The sequence below is a fragment of the Gymnoscopelus microlampas genome (assembly GCF_963454915.1).
Source record: "Gymnoscopelus microlampas genome assembly, chromosome: 20".
Lineage (NCBI taxonomy): Eukaryota > Metazoa > Chordata > Actinopteri > Myctophiformes > Myctophidae > Gymnoscopelus > Gymnoscopelus microlampas.
The window spans coordinates 19653622-19677720 of record NC_139957.1 but is presented as its reverse complement, the minus strand read 5'-3'; the positions used below and the strand labels follow the sequence as shown (position 1 = coordinate 19677720).

Below are 24099 nucleotides of genomic sequence, written 5' to 3'. Positions count from 1 at the left end.
CAATCAGAAACCCGCAATGCAGTCAGGAAGCACTAATCTGCCCCCCGCTACCATAAAATGATCAGGGCTTTCATGCCAGCTTTGCAATCATATGCTCAAGACCCCGTCATGCTCTCTCCCCCCCCCCCCCCCCCCAACCCTCACTTGCTCTCTCTCTCTCCCTGCCACAAACTCATGCTATCTCTGATTTTCCTTTTATCAACCCCATGTGCTCACTTTACCCTATATTTCACTGCCTCAGGTAAAACGTGCTATTTTCGTTTTGATACTGTGCAGCCAGATTTATCACCAGACCTCCTTGCCTGAAATATCCATTCCAATAAAATCATGCATGTGGAATACAGACGCGATAAGATACAAATCAGAAGCCTTGTAACTTCAATTTCAACTTTTTATGTTTTTTCATAAATTAAAAGTAGTGTCACAGGCTGGTATATCTTCTACTTATTTTTTCCCTATCCTGAAACGTAACATTTTTGCACATGCAAGGTTACCACCTGACAGCGACAGAATACAGTATTTATATATATATATATATCCACACAAGCAGTTGAAGAAAATATATGTGTGTTCATGCAAGTGTAAGGCATACTTACGTGCACAGTGTCATGCGCCAAAAATTGCAGCTCTACAAGCTCACAAGGCATCACGCTTGTATATAATCTGTTTTGGCACGTGGGCACTGGCTTGCAACAAAGTACTGTATAAATAAGTCTTCACTTTTCATCCTGTCTTTCCTCTCATCTTATAGGATCCCACCTTGGAGTTTATGAGGAAGTTTGTCATTGGTCTGACATCCGGCACTATTTCCTCTTGTGTGAATATTCCCTTCGATGTGGCCAAGAGCCGCATCCAAGGTCCTCAACCTGTACCAGGAGAGATCAAGTACCGCACCTGTTTCCAGTCCATGGCCCTGGTATACCGTGAGGAAGGGTATGATCACCTCCTAAGTACTTCATTTTAAATTGTATGGAGCAAGGGGAGGTGGAGTGCTATAGGATGATTATACAAATATATGGGACTATATACAGTCTCTAAGTTAATAACATTACTCTGTCCCTTTATCTGTTCTGAATGTTTGTTTGTTGGTTTGTTAGCACAGGGAAATGGCCATGCTTGGAATGACAACTGAAACTTTCAGGAACGACGGCAAATGGTCCCTAGATCACCTGTTTACCTTTTGGGGCAGTTGGATCGAAGTCAAAGGCCATGAAAATTGGCTAAATAGATTTTTTCCATAACATTTAAAAAATGGTCCAACTGACTTCCAGCTTAGTAGTATTCACCATTTCAAAGTTGAAATCTTATGCTCTAGTTTGTGTGTTTGTTAGCGACTTTAGGAAAAACACTATTGAATTCCAGGAAAGTTGGGAAGCGGTCCCTAGATTACCTGACCACATTTTGGGGGCAATTGGGTGGAAGTCAAAGGTCACAAATAACATCACAATTATGTGAGCCATAACTTCCTCAACAATAGCTACATTTATCATTTGAGAGATATAATTGTATTCATCGAAGGTCGGTAGGGTTCAAAGATTTGGAAGTGAAAAGTGATAAATAAGTGATAAAATTGTATATTTATTAGTTATAGACATATTTACTTCCGATAAACAGAAGTCACATAAAGGTCTTTAATTTGTCAGTATGACCTTTGACTTTGAGCAACCTTGACAGATCAAACTAAAGGTCATTGCTTTTTCCTATGTGGATCAGTGCCCAGAAAAGTCAGGGTTTGCTCAGTGTTGTTCTATTTAAAGGGAAGTGGGGTTTGTCGTGCCTGGCACCACTTACTGTGCTGATTGATGGAGAAACTTTGTGCACCCTCAGTAGAATTTTGGGTATAGCAAGTTGGTATAGGAGAAGTCTCTATACAATTTTCACCACTACTTCCATAATCATTGCTACTAGCACTTTGTGTGCCATCAGTGGAATTTTTGGTATGCAATTTAAAAAAGCTGATAGTGAGCTTCATCAGAAGTTATATAAGTTTAACCTGTTTTTATTCTTCTTTTTATTCTTTTGTATGAATGAAGACCAATCCCTACATAGCTCTTGGTCCAAATTATTGGACCCATATTCTCTGTAATTTTCTGAGAATCCCCCACTTCAGCAGACAAACAGAGAAATTATTCTAAAATGGTGGTTGTCTACTGGAGAAGTACACAAATGTACCAGCCACAGCCAGTGTTTACCATCACTTGGCTGTTGGCAAGCGTTTACTTCCCCTGCCTACAGCAGAAGTGCTTGCGCACAGAAGCTGGCCGCCAAGCCTCTGTGATCCATTGAAAAGGAGTAGATTAGTGAATATATCATCACAAAACGTCCACTGACTGGACTATTATTATTTTCTAGGATTTAATGCAATATGGGAATCTGCCATCTGTCGCATCAGTTTTTACGTATATAATACAAACGTATCTAGCCATACCTCCAGTAGTAAATGGTGTGAGCATCAGATATGCAACAAAAGACTCCTTTGACCCTAGAATAATCATGCATGATAAAGAATTTCTAGACAAGGAAATAAGAGCTGGGAGTGCTCACACTAGATGTGGGCCAATGAGATGTTTGTCGTTAGTGGACACAAGAGCCTAGGGGCCTTGCTCCACAGAAATGGCACCGAAGCCCCGTCTTTCCAGGGGTGCAGAGAGGGGGTGCCCCCTCCGCCACATCCAGTCCCCCTGCTCTAACACAACACAGTCGCAGCTAATTAGTGGTCCCTATGGGAGACGTCGTTAAGCAGGCCCTAACGAGCCGCGCGGCGCTCCGCGGGTCAATCTAATCAGACAGAGAGCCAGGGAGGAAGTGGGTCGAGCCTTATTAACGCCACCAGTGGCGGGGGCAGGCAGTGGGACGGGGAGCGTGAGGCGGCGGCGGCCAGCCACTGATCACCTTGAACACATTAAGGGGCAGGTACCCTCCGCCACTGGCCATTAGGCCTCGCTCTGTACCTGGCTGGGGTGAGAGACAGGCAGGCAGTCGCCTCCACACACACCCCAGTTATGCTACCATACACATACACACACATTTATATAGACAGGCACACAGTGTACACATATACATGCACTTACACACGCACTTACGCACGCACACACACGCACACACACACACACACACACACACACACACACACACACACACACATAAACATATTCCTCTATCTCCCATAACTGATACACTGCCATACTGAATTCCAGTTTGTAGTACAGTTACATAATTTAACATCATGTTTCTCCCTTCTGCAGATACTTGGCGTTGTACAAGGGATTAGTTCCAAAGATAATGAGGCTTGGACCAGGTAAAGTGAACAACATTCATTTGGCCCTCATGCTGATATTAAAAGAGTCATATTGGGTGGCATGACGCAGGTGGCTGAGATTGGTTCATAATTACTTTGTCTTGATATTGTCTGAATAATTGTTTTGTAATTGGAGGGCAATTTTAAATCATTATTTTGGCAAACGGAAAATCTCCATTAATTAGTCTGGGCTGGGATTCCCAAAATCCCTTCACTACTAAAGAAGCCCTGGGCCAAATAATATTTGCAGATCATTTCTGTGGTTTGTTTTAAGCCACACTGGAGCCAAATAGGTGGGGCTTAGTCTCTCATAATAATAGGATAGGATATATAATAAGACGGTGTTGATATCACAAAAAACATCCGGTGATTTAAAACAAAACTCTGAGAGTTCTTCACTGTAAATACTATTTGACCCAGAACTTTGCTTGATTGTAGACTCTCTGTAAAGACGAGTGTGATGGGAAACCATCACACTCTTCTAATCACATCACTCTATCTAATCTATCTCTCCCGTGGACACAGGTGGAGCTGTGATGCTGCTGGTTTATGAATATGTGTCTGGATGGCTGCAGCGGAATTGGTAGCTCCACCCGCTCTACCAAAGTGTCACATGAGTCCAAAGAATGTTTTATCTACTATCAATGCACAATGCCATTATGGACAGTGCATGTAGTACACACACACACACACACACACACACACACACACACACACACACACACACACACACACACACACACACACACACACACACACACACACACACAATTTGATTGTGCCAATCATACCCACTCGTGTGTAGAAAATTGACATGAATTCCAATGTTTAACCAACATTGCTGTTGGGGAAACTAGTCTTAATCTAAATGAAAAAAATAACTCAATATCTCAGGACTTCAAAGACAGAAAACCTGTATATTTTTCATTTACTGTACTTTTTAAAATGTGCAAGGGTTTTTTAATCGGTTCTGTGGGGGTTTGGTTAGGTTTCACTTGACAAACAAAATAAGTGATTAGACAATAAAGATGCACATTTAGCTTAGATGATACTGGACCCCTGGAACCCTATCACCACCAGCACAACAACTGTATTGTGTCCAGTTGAACACAATGGATCATCATCTATTACCTTGTTTATCTGTGTGAAGATATATTTTTCAAAGTAATTTGTCATTGAATACATACTTTACATTTTTATACTGTCAGTACAAATAGGAAGGCAATTGGATTGTTGATTTGACATATAGAAAGTGTGTTAATCTTACATGTCATGTCACCATGTTCAAATTGTGTCACCTTAAGTTAGCAAAACAAAAAGCAAAAAATGCTTTATTTAGAGAAAAAGAATCAATACTGTATTTTTCACTGTATTGGTAACCAAATTAAAAGCAAATGTACCCCCTGCCATAGTTTTGTGTGCGTGTGTGCGTGTGTGTGTGTGTGCGTGCGTGCGTGCGTGCGTGCGTGCGTGCGTGCGCTTGAGCATAGGCCTAAATACTGCACACAGGTGTCCGTGATTTGTGTTTGTCGGCTTTCGTGTTACATCTGTGCCATGCATTGAATGGGAGAAGTATTTCTAGATTGCAGAAGTGCTACAATAGAGGCACGCCACTTCCATCTACTTTACCTCTTCTTCAACCCACCCCACTCCACCTTACCCCACACCATTAGAGCCCACTGTTGTTTGAGAACCTGTCAGCCATTGTGGCTGCGTTAGCCAACGGCGTGTCAGTCTTCTTGCTCTCCCTGTAGAGATGAGTCAGTGCTTCAGCATAGCTGACTGCAAGCTAAAACAACAAGCCCCGAGAAATTCAAATGTGACTGAGGAATGGAGGTTACTGCACAAGCATACACTCCCTGAACTGATCTATCTCTTACACCAACACATACACCCCCTACACACACACACACACACACACACACACACACACACACACACACACCTGTTGCTCAACCTCAGGGGTAGTGGATGCTCCGCATAAACACTTGACTTCACTGACTTATTTTAATTCATGAATCTGTGTATCAATCCTATGATATAGTTTCGCAACTACCCAATTATGCAATTGTACAATCTGATGTGCTTATATTGTGTTGTCCCATGCTGATAATAATAATGAATTTAATCTGCATTAGAGATTTAGATGGTGTACTTCCAATATGTTTGTCATGGGTTAATGAACAGGTTAATGGAATAAGGCCATTACAATGTAAACTGTTAGCGAACCCATCTTAAGCTTCTCTGGCAGTCATGGGTCATACTGAGTCAGGTTTTCATTTGACACTTGTCATTAAAGTGAGAGGAGTTGCCCTCTGCCAAAATGGAAAAGACTCCTGGGTTTTTTTGCCCGGAGGCCTGGTGCTGATAGACGAACAACTGTGACTTGCTGATTGAAGGAATTGTAAACGTTTTAACCTGCACTCTCTGTACGGGAGTGCTGAATGCATACGTTTGTTTGGGTCTTGACAACTTGTAGCGTGTGTAACATGTATTGCGTAGTAACAGCGACCACCCTTCACCTGAATTCTTTGCACACCATGCTGACCATAAATCTTCGGCAACCTTGTTCTCCGTCACCCCCTTTCTTACTCGTTTTTTGCACCCCTATCCCACATATTCCTCATCCTCGCCCTTATAGGTCTACTTCAACATTTCCATTCCTTGGCTCCAGTCTGACAGGCATGCAATCAGGACGTGGCTGGACCTGTCTTTTCCTATGGAGCCAGGGTGAAACTTAATGATTAATATGCATTAATAAGCCCTGAGACGTACAGTATATACTGTATAGGTCTGGTGAAGGCAGTGGTTCGTATTGGCATGATTAGACATGGAAGGCACACACACACACACACACACACACACACACACACCACAGTAGCAGACAAGGAGCCACGAGCCAGACAAGCTGTGAGCACATTTTGTTTTTTCTTTTTCTAAAAAATGGGTTTTACTCACCTGTGCTTAAAGCTGCTGTTTTAAGGCATTGGGAAAATAATCTGGCTGTTGTCAGCTTCTCCTTAAACTCCTCCAGTGAGCAAGAACATACATAAAGCATAGTGTATTGCAGTAGTGTTATGTACCCTGTTCAGTGTTACTCTGAAAAAGCACTGTCTCGCTTCTGATTGCATGTGGAGAAGTAAAGATAACCATATGACATTGAAGTCAGACTCAACATCATTAATTATAAACACGTGTTTGCCCCTATTTTTAAAACGATGCCAGTAGACCTCACTTCCATAAGGTTCACTTACATTAGACTACAGCACAAGAACACAGATTGGGTACACTATACGTTTTCGAGAAAGTCTTTCTCCCACTGCAACACATGGTTCAAGTTCCTTTAAAACGCTGGGCTCCATGCAGAAAATCCTGTACATTTTAATATCGCTGTGTGATTTAAATTAAACAAGCCTTGGCTATAATAGAGAGACACCTTGGCCACTTGCAGACATTGGTGGACTAAACAGTAATGAAGTACATTTACTTAAGTATTGTGCTTAAGTAAAAAATTATACTTATGGCTTTCACTCCACTGCATTTCAAAGACAAATATTGTACTTTTGACAACACTACATTTCTAGGAAGGGAAAAAGTAGGCCTACATTATTAATTAACCGCTTAAGCCCTATGTTAAATATAATGGAAAATAGCAGATCTACAAGCTCACGATGCAAGGCACTGTGGGCTTGTAGATCTGCTATTTTCATTCTTATTGATATTTTTGAAAAAAGTCTGGAAAACCTTTCATTATTTTTGTCTTCATTTTAGTACAGCAATGCATTGATATTATTCGAATACTTAAGAATTTTAAAAGTAGCCTACTTTTGCATTCTTACGTATTTTTTATTCCACTACTTTAAAGTACAAACAGAGGAACTTTGTACTTGTAGTTAGTTGAGTAATATTTGACCAGGACTATCTATACTTTGACTCAGTTACAACTGGGGTTGAGTACTTTGTCCAGGCAGGCCTATATCCAGAGATAGCAGTAGCAGGCTACTTACTAGCCTACTTAGGCTATTATAATAAAGACACCTTGGCCACTTGGCCATAAGAACTGCCACCATGCATCATGAAGAGTTGTAGGCAACTATGCACTTACTTCAGTGGTTCTCAACCTTTTTCAGGCCGCGACCCCCCAAAACAATCATATTTGAACTGGGGACCCCTGCCCCCCCAATTCCACAGATAAATATTGTGAAAATAGCCGATCTACAAGCTCACAGCTGCATTGTGGGCTTTTAGATCAGCTATTTTCACATTTTTGCTTCTGTCTTATATTATTTGACAATTTGGCCAATGTTTGATATTTTTTATATTTAGAATAGTTTGTTGATTACTTTTGATGCAGGGATGTTTTTTAATTTAATTTCTTTTTTTAATTAAGAAGGTCTTAAAAGTCCTTAACCCCCTGGGGGTCCCGACCCACATGTTGAGAACCACTGATTTACTTAAACGTGACGGGAGGGTTGGCTGGTACGGCGAGCGTATGATCAGCACGTCCCTATGATGTGGTTCATGTACGGTCAAAGAAACACTAGGATCCCTGAGCAACGGTCCGTGACCACTGACTGGATGCGGGGGAGAGCGCTTTCACAGTCAAATCAGCCCCACTGTTTACACTGTCACACGGAGAGGACTGTTTATGCTGTAACACAGCAGGAATTGAGGTGGTGGGGGGGGCATAACCAAAATACCCCCCCACCCCCACCCCTCGCCCGGTGGATAATAGGTCTACTATGTAAATTAACTGCAGGTTAGTTTTATTAAATTATAAATGCAATGCATGGGCCCCATGCAGTTTGTGCGTTTTAGGACTACAAAAAAAAGCCTGATTTTAAAGTAGTCATTAATATATTGTGGGGCTGTTTTATTATTGTCGTGATTTGTAAAGTGGTCTGCTGCATGCCACTTTACAAAAAAATCATGCCATGAGCCCTCAGCCCTGTGCTTCTAGCTAAATTCATATTCGTGCGATCATGCCATAAGGCTTTCATTAACAATGACAAGATAGAGGTAGCATATTTTTAGCCTCTATATATTATTTATATTCCCCTGCCTGCTATTTTCTGAAAAGTGGGCGTCTAGGATAGGCTGTATGAAATTATGTATGTATCCGAATTAAAGTTTGGTATTTCTGAAATGTCTGCTGTACGTTAGGCCTGTTAATAGGCTATTCATTCGTTTAAATTGGTGAGAATTCTTACCAATTTTGGCCCGACTTAAAAGTCAGAATTAAGGCACGAAGGCCTTGACGTTTTAATAAAATGAGACTATTTGTCAGATTTTTTTTCTTTACTCCCCAGCAGCCATTCTTCTATCTAGTGGTGGAAAGTAACTAAGGTACATGTACTCAAGTACTGTAATTAAGCACAATTGAGTATTTCCAATTTTCAGTACTTTTACTTCTACTCCACTACATCTCAGAGGCAAATATTGTACTTTTACTCCACTACAATTATTTGAAAACTTTATTTACTATAGTTACTTTGTAGATTTTGATTATTATTACAAAACATACATCCACTTCAACCCTATGTACATTTTGGCCATTTGAAAATAGCACTCAAGTGCTCAATCTGCACATGAGTAGGCTACTTTTACTTTTGGTAGGCTACTCTAAGTACATTTTGATGCCAATACTTTTATACTTTTACTCAAGTACATTTTGAATTCCGGACTTTTACTAGTAACAGAGTATTTCTACATTGCAGTATTGATACTTTTACGTAAGTTAAACATTTGAGTACTTTTTCCACCTCTGCTTCTATCTGGTGTCAATTAGGCCTGTACCACCACCACAAGGCGCAGCCGACCATGTCAAACAGGCTCTGTCCTTCTTTCCCAAAGTGTTAGCAATGCGTTTGGCTAGCAGGCCGTGACGTGTGGAAGTGAGACTAACATTTGTCGTGTATATTCTACGAGCAAGCACATCATATTTTTTTGGAAGACAGCTTAAATTAGGCTGCCACGCTTTCGCTGGTAAGTCAACTTTGTGTGGTTTGTTTGCAGTGGTGTTAAGTAAGTAACTTAGTACATCTACTCAAGTACTGTACTTATAAGTAACATTTTGAGGTAGTTCTCTACTTTACGTGTCTATTTCCAATTTACAGTGCTTTTACTTCTACTCCACTACATCTCGGAGGCAAATATTGTACTTTTTACTCTATTACAGTTATTTTTGTATACATTTCATTTGAAAACTTGTGAAATGGGACCTTCTGCATAATGACTACTTTTACTTTTGGTAGGCTACTTTAAGTACATTTTTTATGGCAATACCTTTGTACTTTTACTCAAGTGAATTTTGAATTCCGGACTACTTATATTAGGAGTTTTTCTACATTGCAGTATAGACCAATTAATTGTTTACTAACATTGAGACGCGCAGGTGATTGTTTCACGCAATCAATTTCCAACCTGTTGTTTCGGGGTGCGCTAGTTTCAGCACACCCCAACCCCCTCTTGTGTGTTGACTAGTGTGGCACGTCCTAGCGAGACCTGATAGAATGGGTTTCATTTAGCGCATACTGGTTGCACGCATACTGGTTCTTATCAGTGTGACGTCGTCTGTTAAGGGGTCTATAGATACTTTTACTTAAGTAAAACATCTGAGTACTTTTCCACCACTGTTTGTTTGCAAATATTAGCCTTCACGTGATGCTATTTCCTGCCAGTGTAAAAAGGGCAGCTGGCGACTGGCGTCGTGTAGGCAATATGTTGCAATAAAGGAAGCAAATATTCTTTCTAAAACATGTTTGACGTCTTTCATCTTGCCACCGTCACGCTTTAAAATGGTTAAAGATGCTAATGATTTCCCCAGAAAACTGTCAGTGGCTCAGAAAGCTCAGTAACATCAAAACAATTTAATAAGATACATTCAATTTCATTGTGCAACATTTGGAACTGTGCAGCTTATATGTTAACGCTATCGACTCAAACATAAGACCAAATGCCAATTGTGTCTAAATGTGCACGTGGAGAATCCCGTGCTGCTGTCTGTGAGGCTAATTGCACTTTGTTCAACGTACCTTTAGTCTAATAAATAAACATGAACTTCTCTTATGGGAGCTCTTGAACTGGCTACTTTTTTTTTTGAGAAGTGGGGAAAAAACAATGCTCCATAAGACAGTTACTTTTATCAAAAACATAAAACCAAAAAGCATACAAACATAAAAAATAAAAATAAAACTAACAATTGATAAGCACCCTGAAACACTTAAATGCAAACTTCTCCCGCTTCTGTGATGGCTTATTCATGAAGTCATACATTACCACTGTTTTCCCCCAAAGACATTTGCATAATGTGTGCAGTAATGAAATTGAGAGAAAATTAAGAAGATGGATGGCAAAATGTCCTCATCATAGTAGCATTCATGTCAGTCCTTCAATACACCTGTCCTCCTATACGCTCTTCTTTGGACACACAACAGAGCCGTTCTTTACTTGATATGAAAGGACTGGTCCGTCCCCAGTTTGGGCCTTGTTTATCTGGTGTCATATTCTCACATAGGGCCTATGGAGTGTGTGGTTTGAGACCAGCACAAACATGGGTAACTTGGTACTGTAGGTCAATGGTTCTCAAACGTTAACATTTCAAGGTCTCTCCTTAAAGGGGAATTTTCCCCCACGGTTTTCTTACCTTTTCTATGATGATATGATATCCTAGGATGAGTGGTACAGTAGAAAAAAATCTGTAACTCCATCCCGGGTCCGCCACAGCTAAAAAACGTGTGCCTATGGTCCTTGCACTAAATCACGTATTTTAATAGCTTTTTTTTTGTTTGTTTTTTGGTGAGATCTGACGTTCATAGTGACAGAACACATATGCAACGTGATTGTCTTGAATGCGCCCCATTAGAAGTCCACTAGTGCGTTTTTAGCTGTGGCGGACCCGGGATGGAGTTATGACATTTTTCTACTGTACCATTCATAACATAATAGAAAAGGTAAGAAAACCGTGGGGAAAAATACCCCTTTAACTCTGACAGTTTACAAATGGGTCCATTTGGTTCCATTTGTTACAGACCTGCAATCAGAGTTACAGATCTGCAAGGGTACATTTAGACCCTCCGAACCCTGAGAGTCCCTGCGTTCCCCTTTGAGAACCACTGCTGTATAGGTCCTTCATGGGCGTACCGAGGAGATGATGATGGTGGTGGTGGTGATGAGGTGATTTCAGGCCAGAAGCGGACAGACCTGCCTGGCCTTTCTCCACCCCTTTCGCTCTCTCACTTTCTTTCTCCCCCCGTGTCTTGTCTCTTGTCTGTCTGTGTTGTTAAAGACTTATACAGTGCATGAGGCCGTGACGGGGTGGAAAGGCGTCACGGCTTGGCTGTCCTGCTCCTGAAGGTGATGTCACAGCTGTGGGGAGATAGAGCACTGCCACTGGCTGGCGGCCATGTGGCCCCGGTCACATAGGCCGACGTGGTGCCGCTGTACCCCATGTAGGGCGACACTTGGGTGGGAGGGTGGTAAGGAGGGATGCTGGGAGCTGTGACATAGCTGTTCACTGTGGGCAATCCACTCAGCGTCTATATACCGAAGGAAGAGAGAGTTGTTAGCGAGTGTAGCTCTACTGTGAATCTATAAAGAAATTGTTTAAAGGGATAGTTCACCCCCAAAATGACTTTTTCGATTAGTCACCCCATGGAGACTTGAATTCATGGAGATTTTTTGTCGCATTCCCTAAGCCAATAATTTGATAACCAGCGGCGGCTCCGGTAGGAGACTCAAAGTGTCAACTTTGAGTCTCCTAACGGACACATCTTTCCGCCGGTCATCAAATTATTGGCTAAGGAATGAGACAAAAACAAGAATTCAAGTCTCCATGGGGTGAGTAATCGATAGAAAATAAGTGATTTTTTGGGTGAACTATCCCTTTAAGGGCTTATCTGGTACTTTGCGTCAGACTCTCTGACACATTTTTTTTTCACGTTTTGCTTTGAGAAGATACTTGGTTTTGGGACCAATTTCAGTTTAGTTAAAGGCCCACTTCTGCCATTTTCGACCAATCTTCATATTTAGTCCTCGTTAATGCTCATTAGATGACACCATTTCAGTCTGCTCGCTCTGCAGAGGAGGAGGGCTGTGGACAGTTCATAAACCTGCCAACCAGTGACATCAACCGTTAGGCACATTTGATCATTTCAAACAAGATTTCAAACTTTGTATTTATTTTGTATTAATGAACAATGGTTTCTATTTCGGCATGCAAACTTTCCAGGAAAAAGAGAGAGGCTGTAGTTTCCCCACACGGAGGGGACTGTTTATGTTGTAACACAGCAGGAATTGAGGTGGTGGGGGGCATAACCAAAATACCCCCCCCACCCCACCCCCACCCCTCGCCCGGTGGATAATTCCCCATGATGATGTCACTGGTAGGTAGGTTTCTGAACTGTCCATAGCCCTCCTCTGAGATGCAGAGCGAGCAGACGAAAATGGTGCCATTTTATAAGTAAGGACCAATTACATGAATATAAAGTTGAAAATGAAGTGCTCCTTTATCCTCGCAATGTGAATTGTCTTCCTAGTTCGGAAATTAGGAACCACATTGCACACAGAAAAGTCTTCACTTCCATTCTGTTAAGGAATCGAGACTGAAGGTCCCATCATTAATGTGTCATTTACAGTTTTCACTTTGGACAGTGAATTGGAAGTGAGACTTACTATGTGCTCGCACAAACAAACACACACACACACACACACACACACACACACACACACACACACACACACACACACACACACACACACACACACACACACACACACACAACTTGACTTAGTAGCTGCAGTGTGCATTGTAAAATCCTCAGTGTAAATTTAACTCTGAGTGTAAAAACGTATAGGCTATACCTGTAAGGGTGAGTGGAATGCAGGAGAGAGGGGAGTGGAAGAAGAAAAATTAGAACAGAACTTGAATATCTCACTGCTGTCTCCTGATTAGCTACTCATTACTCAAATCTTGGTCATTTGATGTATTTAACATTTTCCTGAAACCCATTCATGTGCTGAGCAGCTCTAAACACACAGACCCGATTCAGAACCACGTAGCAAAATCCTCAGTGTTAATTTGACTCAATTGACCTAAATGTTAACACTGGGGGGTTTGCTGTACAGTCTCTAAATTAAGAGTTGGTTACAAAATGCCACAATTTGAAAACAGTCAGATCTGCACTTGCCAAATTAAAGTAAAGCATATTGGAGTAATACTTAAATTACTGGCTCTCTTAAGGCCCCTGTCAAAAACAATAATAATAATAATAAATATATTAAGAGATTTGAAAGTGCAAGTCACTCTTTCGAGTGACCTTCTTCTGAAATTGATACATGACGTTTTGGAACATAACTCTTCAATTTCCTAAATATTATTGTTATGATCGTAATGTCTTAAAAGTTGACTCTCTGGGGATGCAGGGTTCTTTCTACAAAAGTGGCAAAGAGCCATGCCAGATGATGGGAGACAGGGTCGGGTTGTTGGGGTTGGGGGCACCGGCGCACCGCAATACAAATGTCACAAGAGATTGGGAGTGAAAAGACAGGAAGAGTTGAAATATGATCGAGAATGAGGCAAGCATGAGGCTTTCACCATGAATGGTCTAATGTTGCTGGCGGAGCGACAACATTTAACTGGAGGAATTCAACAAAGCATTTCAACATTGGGGCAGAATTTCTATTCCTGGGTGGTCTATGACTACTGACAATCACTGGTGGAGCTGCATGCTTTTTTTCTGTTCCTCTGTCCTGTTTGACTAGGATTTGCTGGCATTGTGTGTGTGTGTGTGTGTGTGTGTGTGTGTGTGTGTGTGTGTGTGTGTGTGTGTGTGTGTGTGTGTGTGTGTGTGTGTGTGTGTGTGTGTGTGTGTGTGTGTGTGTGTGTGTGTGTGTGTGTGTGTGTGTGTGTGTGTGAGTGTGTGAGTGTGTGTGTGTTCACGCATCTGTCTGGGGATGTTTATGTGTGTCAGTTGGTGTGTTTGGAAGTTTGTGCAAATTGATCCGATTATGCAAGTTTATTCCACAAAATGCCAAATTGACTTTAAATGTTTTACATAATTTATCAAAGTCATAGATTTTCAAATAAATATCCCCCTAAGCTGTTTTCATGAAAGAAATTAAATGATATAAATGTGTAGATTGTTAAGTAGAGTTGGGGAATTAGTTGGCCTATTAGCACAATTTCATGTTATATATATGATAACTTCGATTTTTTTTAAGCATATACCTATTCTGTGAACGGCCTGTAATCAAGATCACGTCATCTTTGGCCTATATTGTCATTAGGCTAGTTATTTTTCAATTTGATCGAAATTATTTTGTTAATCGAGTTATTTCCATGTCCCTTAATTGTCACAAATAGTATGAAAGCCTGATTTAAAAACTCGCAGTAACGGCAAACAAACTAATGGCAATGTGAATGTTCACCTGAATGTCAAGACAAACACGCTTGCATGATTGACCATAATTAGACCGAGGAAAACTCAAACCACGCCTGAGAAATCTTTGTATAACCATGTCTCAAATGTGGCCATGATTATTATATATATATATATATATATATATATATATATATATATATATATATATATATATATATATATATATATATATATATATATATATATATATATATATATATATATATATATATATATATATATATATATATATATATTAATGTTTTATTGATCAGCTAAATGTGGCGTTAAAGCATGTTAATCTAGGGAAATGGCAACCTAAAATCATCTGCTAAAAATGTAGTTTATTTGGAAACTCACATTTTAAACGGTGTCTGTCTGATATATATCTTTTCAGTCCTTTGGAGACACGGGGACGGAAAGTGGGCATTATGAATGACTTCCGAGCCGCAGGCTCTGTTTACATAGACTTATGCGCATACATTAACCCTGAATCGAAATTTAATGATCCAATTCTTCTTTCAAATGAGGATCGTCTGATAGTCCCATGGGCGCATCTGATTGCAGTGCCTCTTTTGGGAAACAGGCCTTACGGCCAAACAGCCATTCGGCGTTTAGACTGGGGCTATTTGCGACTTCTCATTGGGCCTTTAGAAATCACGCCAAGAGACACAAATGACCTAGAACATCTTTCGTCACCCTACGTTCTCGTTTAGGGCAATAGAGAAAAATAAGCTGTATATTAGTTTATAAGCTTGTTTGGGTGTGTGGATAGTAGATGTCTTGTGAAACCTGCGTCAAAGAATTGCTACCAGATCTAGCCTAGTCATACAACAAGCAGCAATATCAATATATCATACAACATGGGTTGGGAATTTATGTCTGTCATTTTCTCTCAGTCTCACCCACTCACTTATTTCCACGCGCGTTCTTAAATGTTGCACTCATACGCCTAATGCTAATAGGTCTAATAGGTAGGCAACATTGCAGCAGATAAAATGGCTGATGCAAAAGGGCCAGATTTTATAGGCTATATGCCTTTTTGAGAAATCGTTGTTGCAACATTCTTGTTTTGCCGTGAAATGCAGTCTGTAATTTATAGTTGTTATTTTCTGCATTTTATGCTTCACTATAACTCGTTGTTCTGTATAGTTTGTAGGCTAACCACTGAGACCGTTTGTCTTCAGTTGTGTCTTTGTGCCATTACTTTGAAGAAGGCTTCACACGCCCTCAATGTCTGAATTCTGTATCTGTTGCTTTATGTTGTTTTAAATAAAATGAGCGTAGAAACCAAACTATATGCGGCTTGAAATGGTTGAAATGGTTTTGTCTCCATCAGGAATCGCGTGCCATAGGAATTAAAAAGAATGTGCCAACACATGATGTTCGCACACGCGCGCATTCATCGTTGAATCTATGCATACTGTCACACTAAGACACACGCGCGCGCGCACACACACACACGCACACGCACACGCGCACACACACGCACAGCTGTCATCATAGCCCGCCATTTGTTGCCGTTTTCAGAAAATCTAAATAGCCATTATGATGAAATGTTTTTTATACAGGCATGTGCCGCTGACATAAATGAAGCCACTGATCAAAATTAATTCAAAATCTAATCAAAAAGCTTCTGGATTAAACACATAGGCCTCCCCTGACACTGACACAACAAGGTTAAGATACTTTTATTTTCAGTTTTCGTTATCTTAACAGAACATAAATGTGTCAGTTGTATTTAAAAAATAATAATAATAATGCGGAAGCTATATTAATAGCAGTTTTTGATATGACAATGGCTGGTAATAAAATTATATTGACTCTGCTTAATTTCCCATTTGAATTAGTCAAGCAATATGTGCACATATACAACGCTCAAAATATTTAGCCCATTTCACAGGACTCCTCTTATTATATACACAAATATTATCGTTTTTAATTTATTTTTATTCTTATTTTTTACAAATCTGGTGGTCAAATTACGCATTTTGGTGCCAACGGAATTGTTAAGACGTTGGAACTGAAACGTATCCTACAGAAATGCAGCAGAAAACTGAAAATAAACACGTTGTTGTGGGTGGGGCTGGGGGGGGGGGGGCTTTCATAATGTCTTATTATGTAGATAAATAATAAACTCTTTCACTTTAGGAATTGTTGGTTATTATTAGTTTTGCATTAAAATGTTAAAATTTATGAAAATGAAAAAAGTATTTATAATTTCTTATGTTCACTTATGCAGTCGTGAAGGATAGTCCATAGACCAAAGCCAACACACTAGACAGGAACAAATGACAACGTTTGAGTGCATGCATCCACTGCAGAAGGAATGTATTAATATCGTGAGACAATTTTCCAGGCCATATACTTATTATTAGATCATTAAGCCTGGCATCAGGATCGTAGCCTTAATTACCAGGCTCTTCTACTGCCCGTGTTTAACACCAGGTCTCCATGCTAAAGCATTTAGTCCTCGAAAGTGGAACCCTAAGTACATGAGAGATGTCCTTTTTGTTTTACCTGTGTGTATTTTGCTTCAGGTTCTAAATGCCACGCCAATGACGCCATTGACTAGTGTAGAGCTTGCTGGAGGAAAATTAGTCCTGTTTATAGCGCTCCATTCTTCTAGTTTGGCACTGGGAAAGGACGGACTGTCACTAACTGGGGGCAAAAGAGAGACAGACAGAAGATAAGGGAAGTCAGAGAAGATAAAGAAAAGACCTGCACACTTTCTAGTTCTCATGCATTTATCTTTGCAAATCCACAGGCCCAGGTCTGCACCCCATGCCAGACTACCATAGCTCTACCGGGCATATAAACTAACATTTTTTTGCTTGACTCATTTGGCATTTTCCCGCACGAACAATAGACTGAATAGTTCACGTTCTATAGTAAGTAATATAGTAAGCATCGTTGCCGTACAAAACAACAGAGCTTCCATCCCGGCTGAAATCAAAACAACAGAGCCTCCATCCCTGCTGAAATCAGTGTGCGCGAACATGCGCGCGCCCCATATAGCCGCTGATCAAACCGAGAAGGCCAATTCATGAACGGAATGCAGTAAGACGACCCTTTCGTGTAATAGCCAGGAACATTTAGCCCACCAAACGCCTTCCTGTGGGGGGACAAATTAGATTTACTTTAACCGTTTCCCCCTTTGTGCATGATGGATATTATATTATACACGACTCCCAACGTTTAAAGAATGGGGAAAAGCAAGCCCACCAGTGTTGAAACCTGATGCGACTCAAGAGTGTCTTATTTAATATCCTTGTTCCTCCTACTTCTCGAAAATATATTTTTCGATAGGCCTCTAGTACTGAATTCACCCACAGCCATTTAGAGTGACGAACGTGTGTGTGTGTGTGTGTGTGTGTGTGTGTGTGTGTGTGTGTGTGTGTGTGTGTGTGTGTGTGTGTGTGTGTGTGTGTGTGTGTGTGTGTGTGTGTGTGTGTGTGTGTGTGTGTGTGTGTGTGTGTGTGTGTGTGTGCGCGCGCGCCCAAATATTCCCGCAAGTAAAAACACCTATAGCCTATGATATTTAAGTCATGTAGGCCTATTTCTGATTTTTACAATTAACAGGGTAATGGGCACGCTCATACCTGTCGTTTGCCATAAAAGTTCAGTTTTTTTTAATGAAATCACATGGCTGGTGAAATGATTGTGACGCTAAAAGAGGTCTCACGTCATGTGTATGGTACACTTATTTCGGCTTTCCGAACCTGCCGCAAACATCTGTTAATAATTTGGAAATGCATAAATTGTTTAGAAAGGCAGCCTTTGAGAACACATTCCTCCCCTTGCAATTTCTTGTTCGGCATGAAATATCTGCCTCGTATTTGAGAGACAATGTGTTGTTTAGACTGACCGAGTTAAGTCTGCATAGAATTGCCGAGGCCTCCCTGTCTGTCTGCTGGGCATGTTTCTGCAAGGCACTGTCGTGCTATAGGTCAATGGTTCTCAACATATGGGTCGGGATCCCCAGAGGGGGGCCCACATGATTTTTTTTTTGGGGGGGGGGGGGGGGGGGGGGGGTGAAGTGACAATTTAAGGACCTTTAAGACCTTCTTGATACCTTTAAAAAAAATACCATTACAGCATCAAAATTGTCAAATAATATATAAGAAAAAATAATATAAGAAAGAGGCAAAACATTTGAAAATAGCTTATCTACAAGCTAGATCGGCTATTTTCACAATATTTATCTGGGGGTCCTGCAGTTCAAATATGATTATTTTGGGGGGGTCTCGGCCTTAAAAGGTTGAGAACCACAGCCATAGGTAGGCTAGTCTATCTCCTGACAGTAGCACGGGCCCTCGACTGACAACACTTCCCTTGCTGCCACAAGAAACATTGTCTCAGGAAAAAAAAGGTTTCACAACAACTTGTCTACCATTAACAGTGATTTATGGAGGATCCTGTTTCACTGTTTCCAAAACAGTTGCGGTGCTATTGAGTGCAAGAAGAAGTTTTATGGCTACCTGCATGTTAGGCTACAAATATGTGTATAGTATCTATGCGATCAAAATTACCTTAAAACATGAATCTTTAGCACTACAGCAAACAGTAGCTTATCATAGACCTGCAGACTCGACTGAAATCCCTTTAAAATTGAAGAGTGTATAGCCATACTTTTGAATGTGGTGGAAGTATCAAAGTATCAATACTGCAATGTAGAAATACTCTGTTACAAGTATAAGTCAGGAATTCTAAATTTGCTTGTATAAAAGTATTGGTACCAAAATGTAAAGTACCAAAAGTACTCATTATGCAGAATATCTCATTTGACAACTTTTCAAATGTAGGCCTATAAAATGTATACAAGTATTTAAAAAAATAGCAGATCTACAAGCTCACAACGCTTCGCATTGTGATGCGTTGTGAGCTTGTAGATCGGCTATTTTTAAAGAGCTAAAGTTTAAATAGGGCTACAAAAGGTTATATGTAGTCTGTTTTGTAATAATAATCCAAATCTACAAAGTAACTAGTAACTTAAGTTTTCTAATAGTTGTAGTGGAGTGAAAAGTACAATATTTGACTCTGAGATGTAGTGGAGTATGAGATGTAGTGGAGTAGAAGTAAAACTATAACTAATTGGAAATACTCCAGCACCTCAAAATTGTACTTAAGTAAATCTACTTAGTTACTTTCCACCACTGATGTTAACAGCGCTAACACAAAATGTCTGGTTCATGGCAAACTCTGTGCACACACACCTAATTCTGATTCCGTTCACCTCGCCACTGCGCCCTGCCTTGGTTTGTCCACCCAATATTCCACATCCGCTTCTTAATTATTACTGCAAGCTGAACCATCTGTTTCTATGCAAGACGTTTGAACTACAGTGCTCCTCGCCTCCTAGCTTACTTTGTCTTTCACATCACTAACAAACCGGAGGTCAGATATTATTTGGTCTCACTCCGTGTAGAGGCCTATACACATCAGCTTTCGAGCGGTTACTTTAGCCAAAGTTTAGCGTCTACAAAGAGACGAGAGTACTGAAAAACTGTTATAACGCACATACAACACACCCATAGCAAGAACACACACACACACACACACACACACACACACACACACACACACACACACACACACACACACACACACACACACACACACACACACACACACACACACACCAACCATGTACGCACGCACATAGCAAGCATGCGCACACAAACCTTAGAAATTACTTTATGCCCTTTTCGCTGTTAGACCCCAAAAACACAATTATTTTCCAAAGGTAGGCAACAACATGCTTACTTTGTTGCTCTGTTATCGACCGTATCCCAAGAATATCTGTTACCGAGTGCGAGGAAGGCCATATCCTGTGCATAGCCATGTGTCCGGGAAGGGTGGGCATGCCAGGGGGAGTGGGTACCTTGGTCCCCGTGGCACCGATGGGAGTTGGATACGAGTATATGTGATTGTACGGTAACGCGGGCTGTGGTGGCGGGTGAGGAGCCTGCTTGCTCGACTCGTAGTGATTCTGCTGGGACAGATTCCCAATCTTGTTGCGGAGGATCCGACTGATGGAGCTGACAGATGGCAGATTGAATTTGTCGCAAACCCCGTCAGCGAGTAGTCTGTCCCGAATCTCCCAGGCAAAAATCCCCGGGTCTCTCTGCTTGTATGTCCGTATGTGTTTGACCACCGTGGGCGTGGTGACCCGCGGCTTGCTGCCTCCGATGGCCCCCGGGAGAATAGAGCCGGTCTCGTTGTACCGAGCTAGGATCTTGCTGACGCAGCCGTGGGAGACCCGGAGCTGCCTGCTTATGTCACACGGCCTTATTCCCAGCTGGGCCAGCTCTACAATCCTGAGCCGGATGGCATTGGGTAGTGGTCGACCGTTGACGAAAACACCACCCAGCTGGTTCACCTCCCCGAAGGCCGGTTCTGGTATAACCAAAAAACACACAAAAGAGAACAAAAATGTAACACCATCATCACGCCAAGGCCTCGATTACAGTTTGCTAGTACTTGTAGGCTATACAGCGATTATTACACTTTATTACGTCTGCCATGGTCGCTTGAGGCGGTGACCTGTTTATACATTTCAGTGTATATCTGTTATAGGCTAAACTGAAGTTAATAAAAGTGAGTTACTATTTACTGTTATTATTTTTTAGCACGGTATCTCAAGAACCTTATGTTTTTGAGCATCATACTTTGAAGTCAACCAGGAGCAAAGCCCATGTAGTATTTGGGGTTTTTAATAAATAAATACATTTAAACAAAAACACCCTCTACACAACAACGGTCTTTATCAATGTATTGATGATCTAACCAGATATATTTCTCACAATGTATAATTTTGGAGTTTATGGTGTTTGGATAACCTACTGTTTTACTGTCGCGTGCTTGAATAGACAGCGGCCATTGCCAACATTCAAGCATAATTGATTCGTTCAACAATGCGTAACAGCCTTCCTCCTTCAGCTAGATTACATCGTGAGGAAATCGCAACGGTGCGAGACAAATATGCCGCATTTTCCACCTTGCCGTTTGCATGAAGTTCGAGCGATGTTCGGTCGAACTTCACGCAACGGCAAGGTGGAAAATGCGGCATATATTCGGTCACCGATCGCTCCTCTCCTCCATCCCCTGACACCAAAACGATCAAACGTCAAACTTACCCATTGCGTTATATCCACAAATGATGAACGCGGTGTCGCAATCACGCCTCCCGTGTGGGTACGCTCCTGTGTCCAGTGTTGCGAGTGTCCAGAATGCTGTCAAGGAAATCCCCTCGTGCGCCACGGGTACGATAAAGAGCGAGAAGGAACAAATTCGCGATCTGTTTCCTGATGGTCTGGGAGACAGGCTTACATTTCAATCTGCAGAAACCATGGGCTGGACTTCCAACACTTTTCCCCGTCTGGCAGCGCCGGTCCGCCAATGGAGTGTTGAGATCGCGCACAGCCGCTTTTCTATTGGTGCAAAACTTTGACATGACATGTGCCGTGCACGGGCTTCCCCCCCTCTTCCATCAGAACCTGAGCGGGGATACCACGATGCATTGCATCTGTTATTCACACAGATATAGGGTAAGTTTAATACAAATATCCAGGACTGTGATTCTGAATATGAGTCAGATCTTCACTTGTAAGTTATAACACCGTCGAGCATTCAGAAAAGAGCTTGGCAAAAGGGTGAACGGTTAGTTTCGAGTACAACATAACTTTTAGAAGGTTTACAAACCATGTGTCCATGCGTTTGAGGGCCATTGTATTTCAAGACATGGCCAGTATTCCCCAGATGGATTGGGTATCCGTTAATCATCAACGAGCGAATGACAGACTTTATTAGACACATATCCAGTCATTCCCATGATGATATGTTCTAAACACGGCCATCAAACGGTAAATATCATGAACCCTCTGGGAAAATCGGCCTGGACTATATGAAGCTTGGAATGACTGGAAGATGTGTATATAAATTAGGTAAGACATAGGCCTATTATATAGGACTAAGTTGTACATTGCGCGCGAAAATTACGCATTACGCGCAAGGTTTCTACCTAGAGACAACATTATTTTGGCCTGTTTCACTTCATATTAATTTGTGCATGTAGGCCTAACGGCTGACATTTATTCTCGATTTTTGTTACGTATAGGCTTGAATCACGTTCCGTTGCTCATATCAAAATGTCGGTTTGAAAGAGCTTCAGAGAAAGACACTCAACTGTCAGCCTGCATTCTCTTAATTTTTAATAATGACGTGCACATTATCACCGTGTCATCGTCACGCTAAAATCATAATGATTGAATGACATTACGAAACAGTTTGATTCTTGTATGTTTAAAGCACAGTAACGTGTATAATGTGTTGTGGTGGTCATTGTGAAAGTAGCTTCACGAGGAATTAATTTAGTTCATTCGACTGCATGGCCTAGACAAGACCTTTGCATTAATTCGTCGTTCTATAGACATTCCGCACGCAAGAATTAAGGCACGCGTATCTCTGTCTACAAGAGAAATAAACATTCACTAGCCATATGTGAGCTGCTTCTTTCTCTCCATGTCATACATGCGCTGTTTCCCCCCATCCCACTACAAGAAAAGGGCCACGTAACAGCAGTGTATAAGCTTCGCTCATGCCATAGATTTCAGGGGCTCAACAACACTAGAAACACCAAATCACTCGCATAGCCTATACTGCAGTTGTAAATATTAATGACATCTTCGGATAATCGATAGGCTTTAAGTGGCAAGAGAGCAATGGAGTCCAGGCCTCGCAGACTTTGTTGCCATCCCCTGCATGGCGCTATATGGGCGTTTGAGGGGTCGATCCCCCTGGCCCCACGCTCCCATGCCACTAATGCGTCAAGCATAATGTTTACCATTGGGAAACGTGCTCAACTTGTTTCCATTGAGGTGCTTCCGGTGGCTGAAATAACAAAAGGTCAACTCAAGGGATCAGAGGTCCCGATGGGCACTATAGATCTCCCAGGTTCGAAATAAGCTATGCGGGATAATAAGAAAGTAGGACAATTGGGGCAACAGGTCGAAGCGGATAGAACTGCACTGTTATTACACACCTGAGACAAGGGGCAACAATATAGGACGCTTATATGCCATTACAACTCGGTTATATGCAGGCTACACATTTTGTCCATACACGCTTCCCTGCCAATGAAAAATGGCCAAAATGAACAAAGAAATTGGAAAATTGTTTGGTAAATTGGTGCACAATTAAAAGCCTTATGTGCGTTTTACAAAACTGCCTTGCTCATTTGAATCACAAATTATCACTTTCAGAATAGTTTTTACAAATGTTTTTTTGTTATGCTCCACCATGGTAGACTTTATAGTGTCTGAATTATTATTGTTATTAATATTAGTGTACATTATTTTTGTACTTAAAAAAAGCCAATTC

At 41.2% G+C, this 24099-nt stretch overlaps 3 protein-coding genes across 6 annotated transcripts in view; 2 read left to right on the top strand and 1 right to left on the bottom strand.

Annotated features, from left to right (window-relative positions):
* Positions 1–4078, top strand: part of slc25a21 (solute carrier family 25 member 21) — a 129442-nt gene extending 125364 nt beyond the window's left edge. For both annotated transcript variants that reach the window (XM_084045750.1, XM_084045751.1), the window contains 3 exons: positions 752–933; positions 3246–3298; positions 3824–4078. In XM_084045750.1, the coding sequence (XP_083901876.1) occupies positions 752–933; positions 3246–3298; positions 3824–3885 (297 nt within the window). In that variant the 3' untranslated portion in view covers positions 3886–4078. The remainder of the gene's footprint in view (positions 1–751; positions 934–3245; positions 3299–3823) is intronic.
* Positions 4079–8366: 4288 nt separating this feature from the next.
* LOC311035956 (uncharacterized protein) overlaps positions 8367–24099 on the top strand; it is a 96823-nt gene continuing 81090 nt past the window's right edge. For 2 of the 3 annotated variants that reach the window (XR_014599813.1, XM_084044473.1), the window contains exon 1: positions 22211–22268. The gene's annotated coding sequence lies outside the window, so the exon portion shown is untranslated. Of the gene's footprint in view, positions 9284–22210; positions 22269–24099 lie in introns of those variants that run through there. The other variant, XM_084044474.1, reaches the window with a different exon arrangement.
* On the bottom strand, positions 10148–22070 carry pax9 (paired box 9). Its single transcript, XM_084045707.1, is given in 5 exon segments — positions 10148–11835; positions 17239–17265; positions 17267–17379; positions 20485–21117; positions 21858–22070. Coding segments are annotated over 5 exon segments (987 nt in total). The 5' UTR covers positions 21862–22070; the 3' UTR covers positions 10148–11625.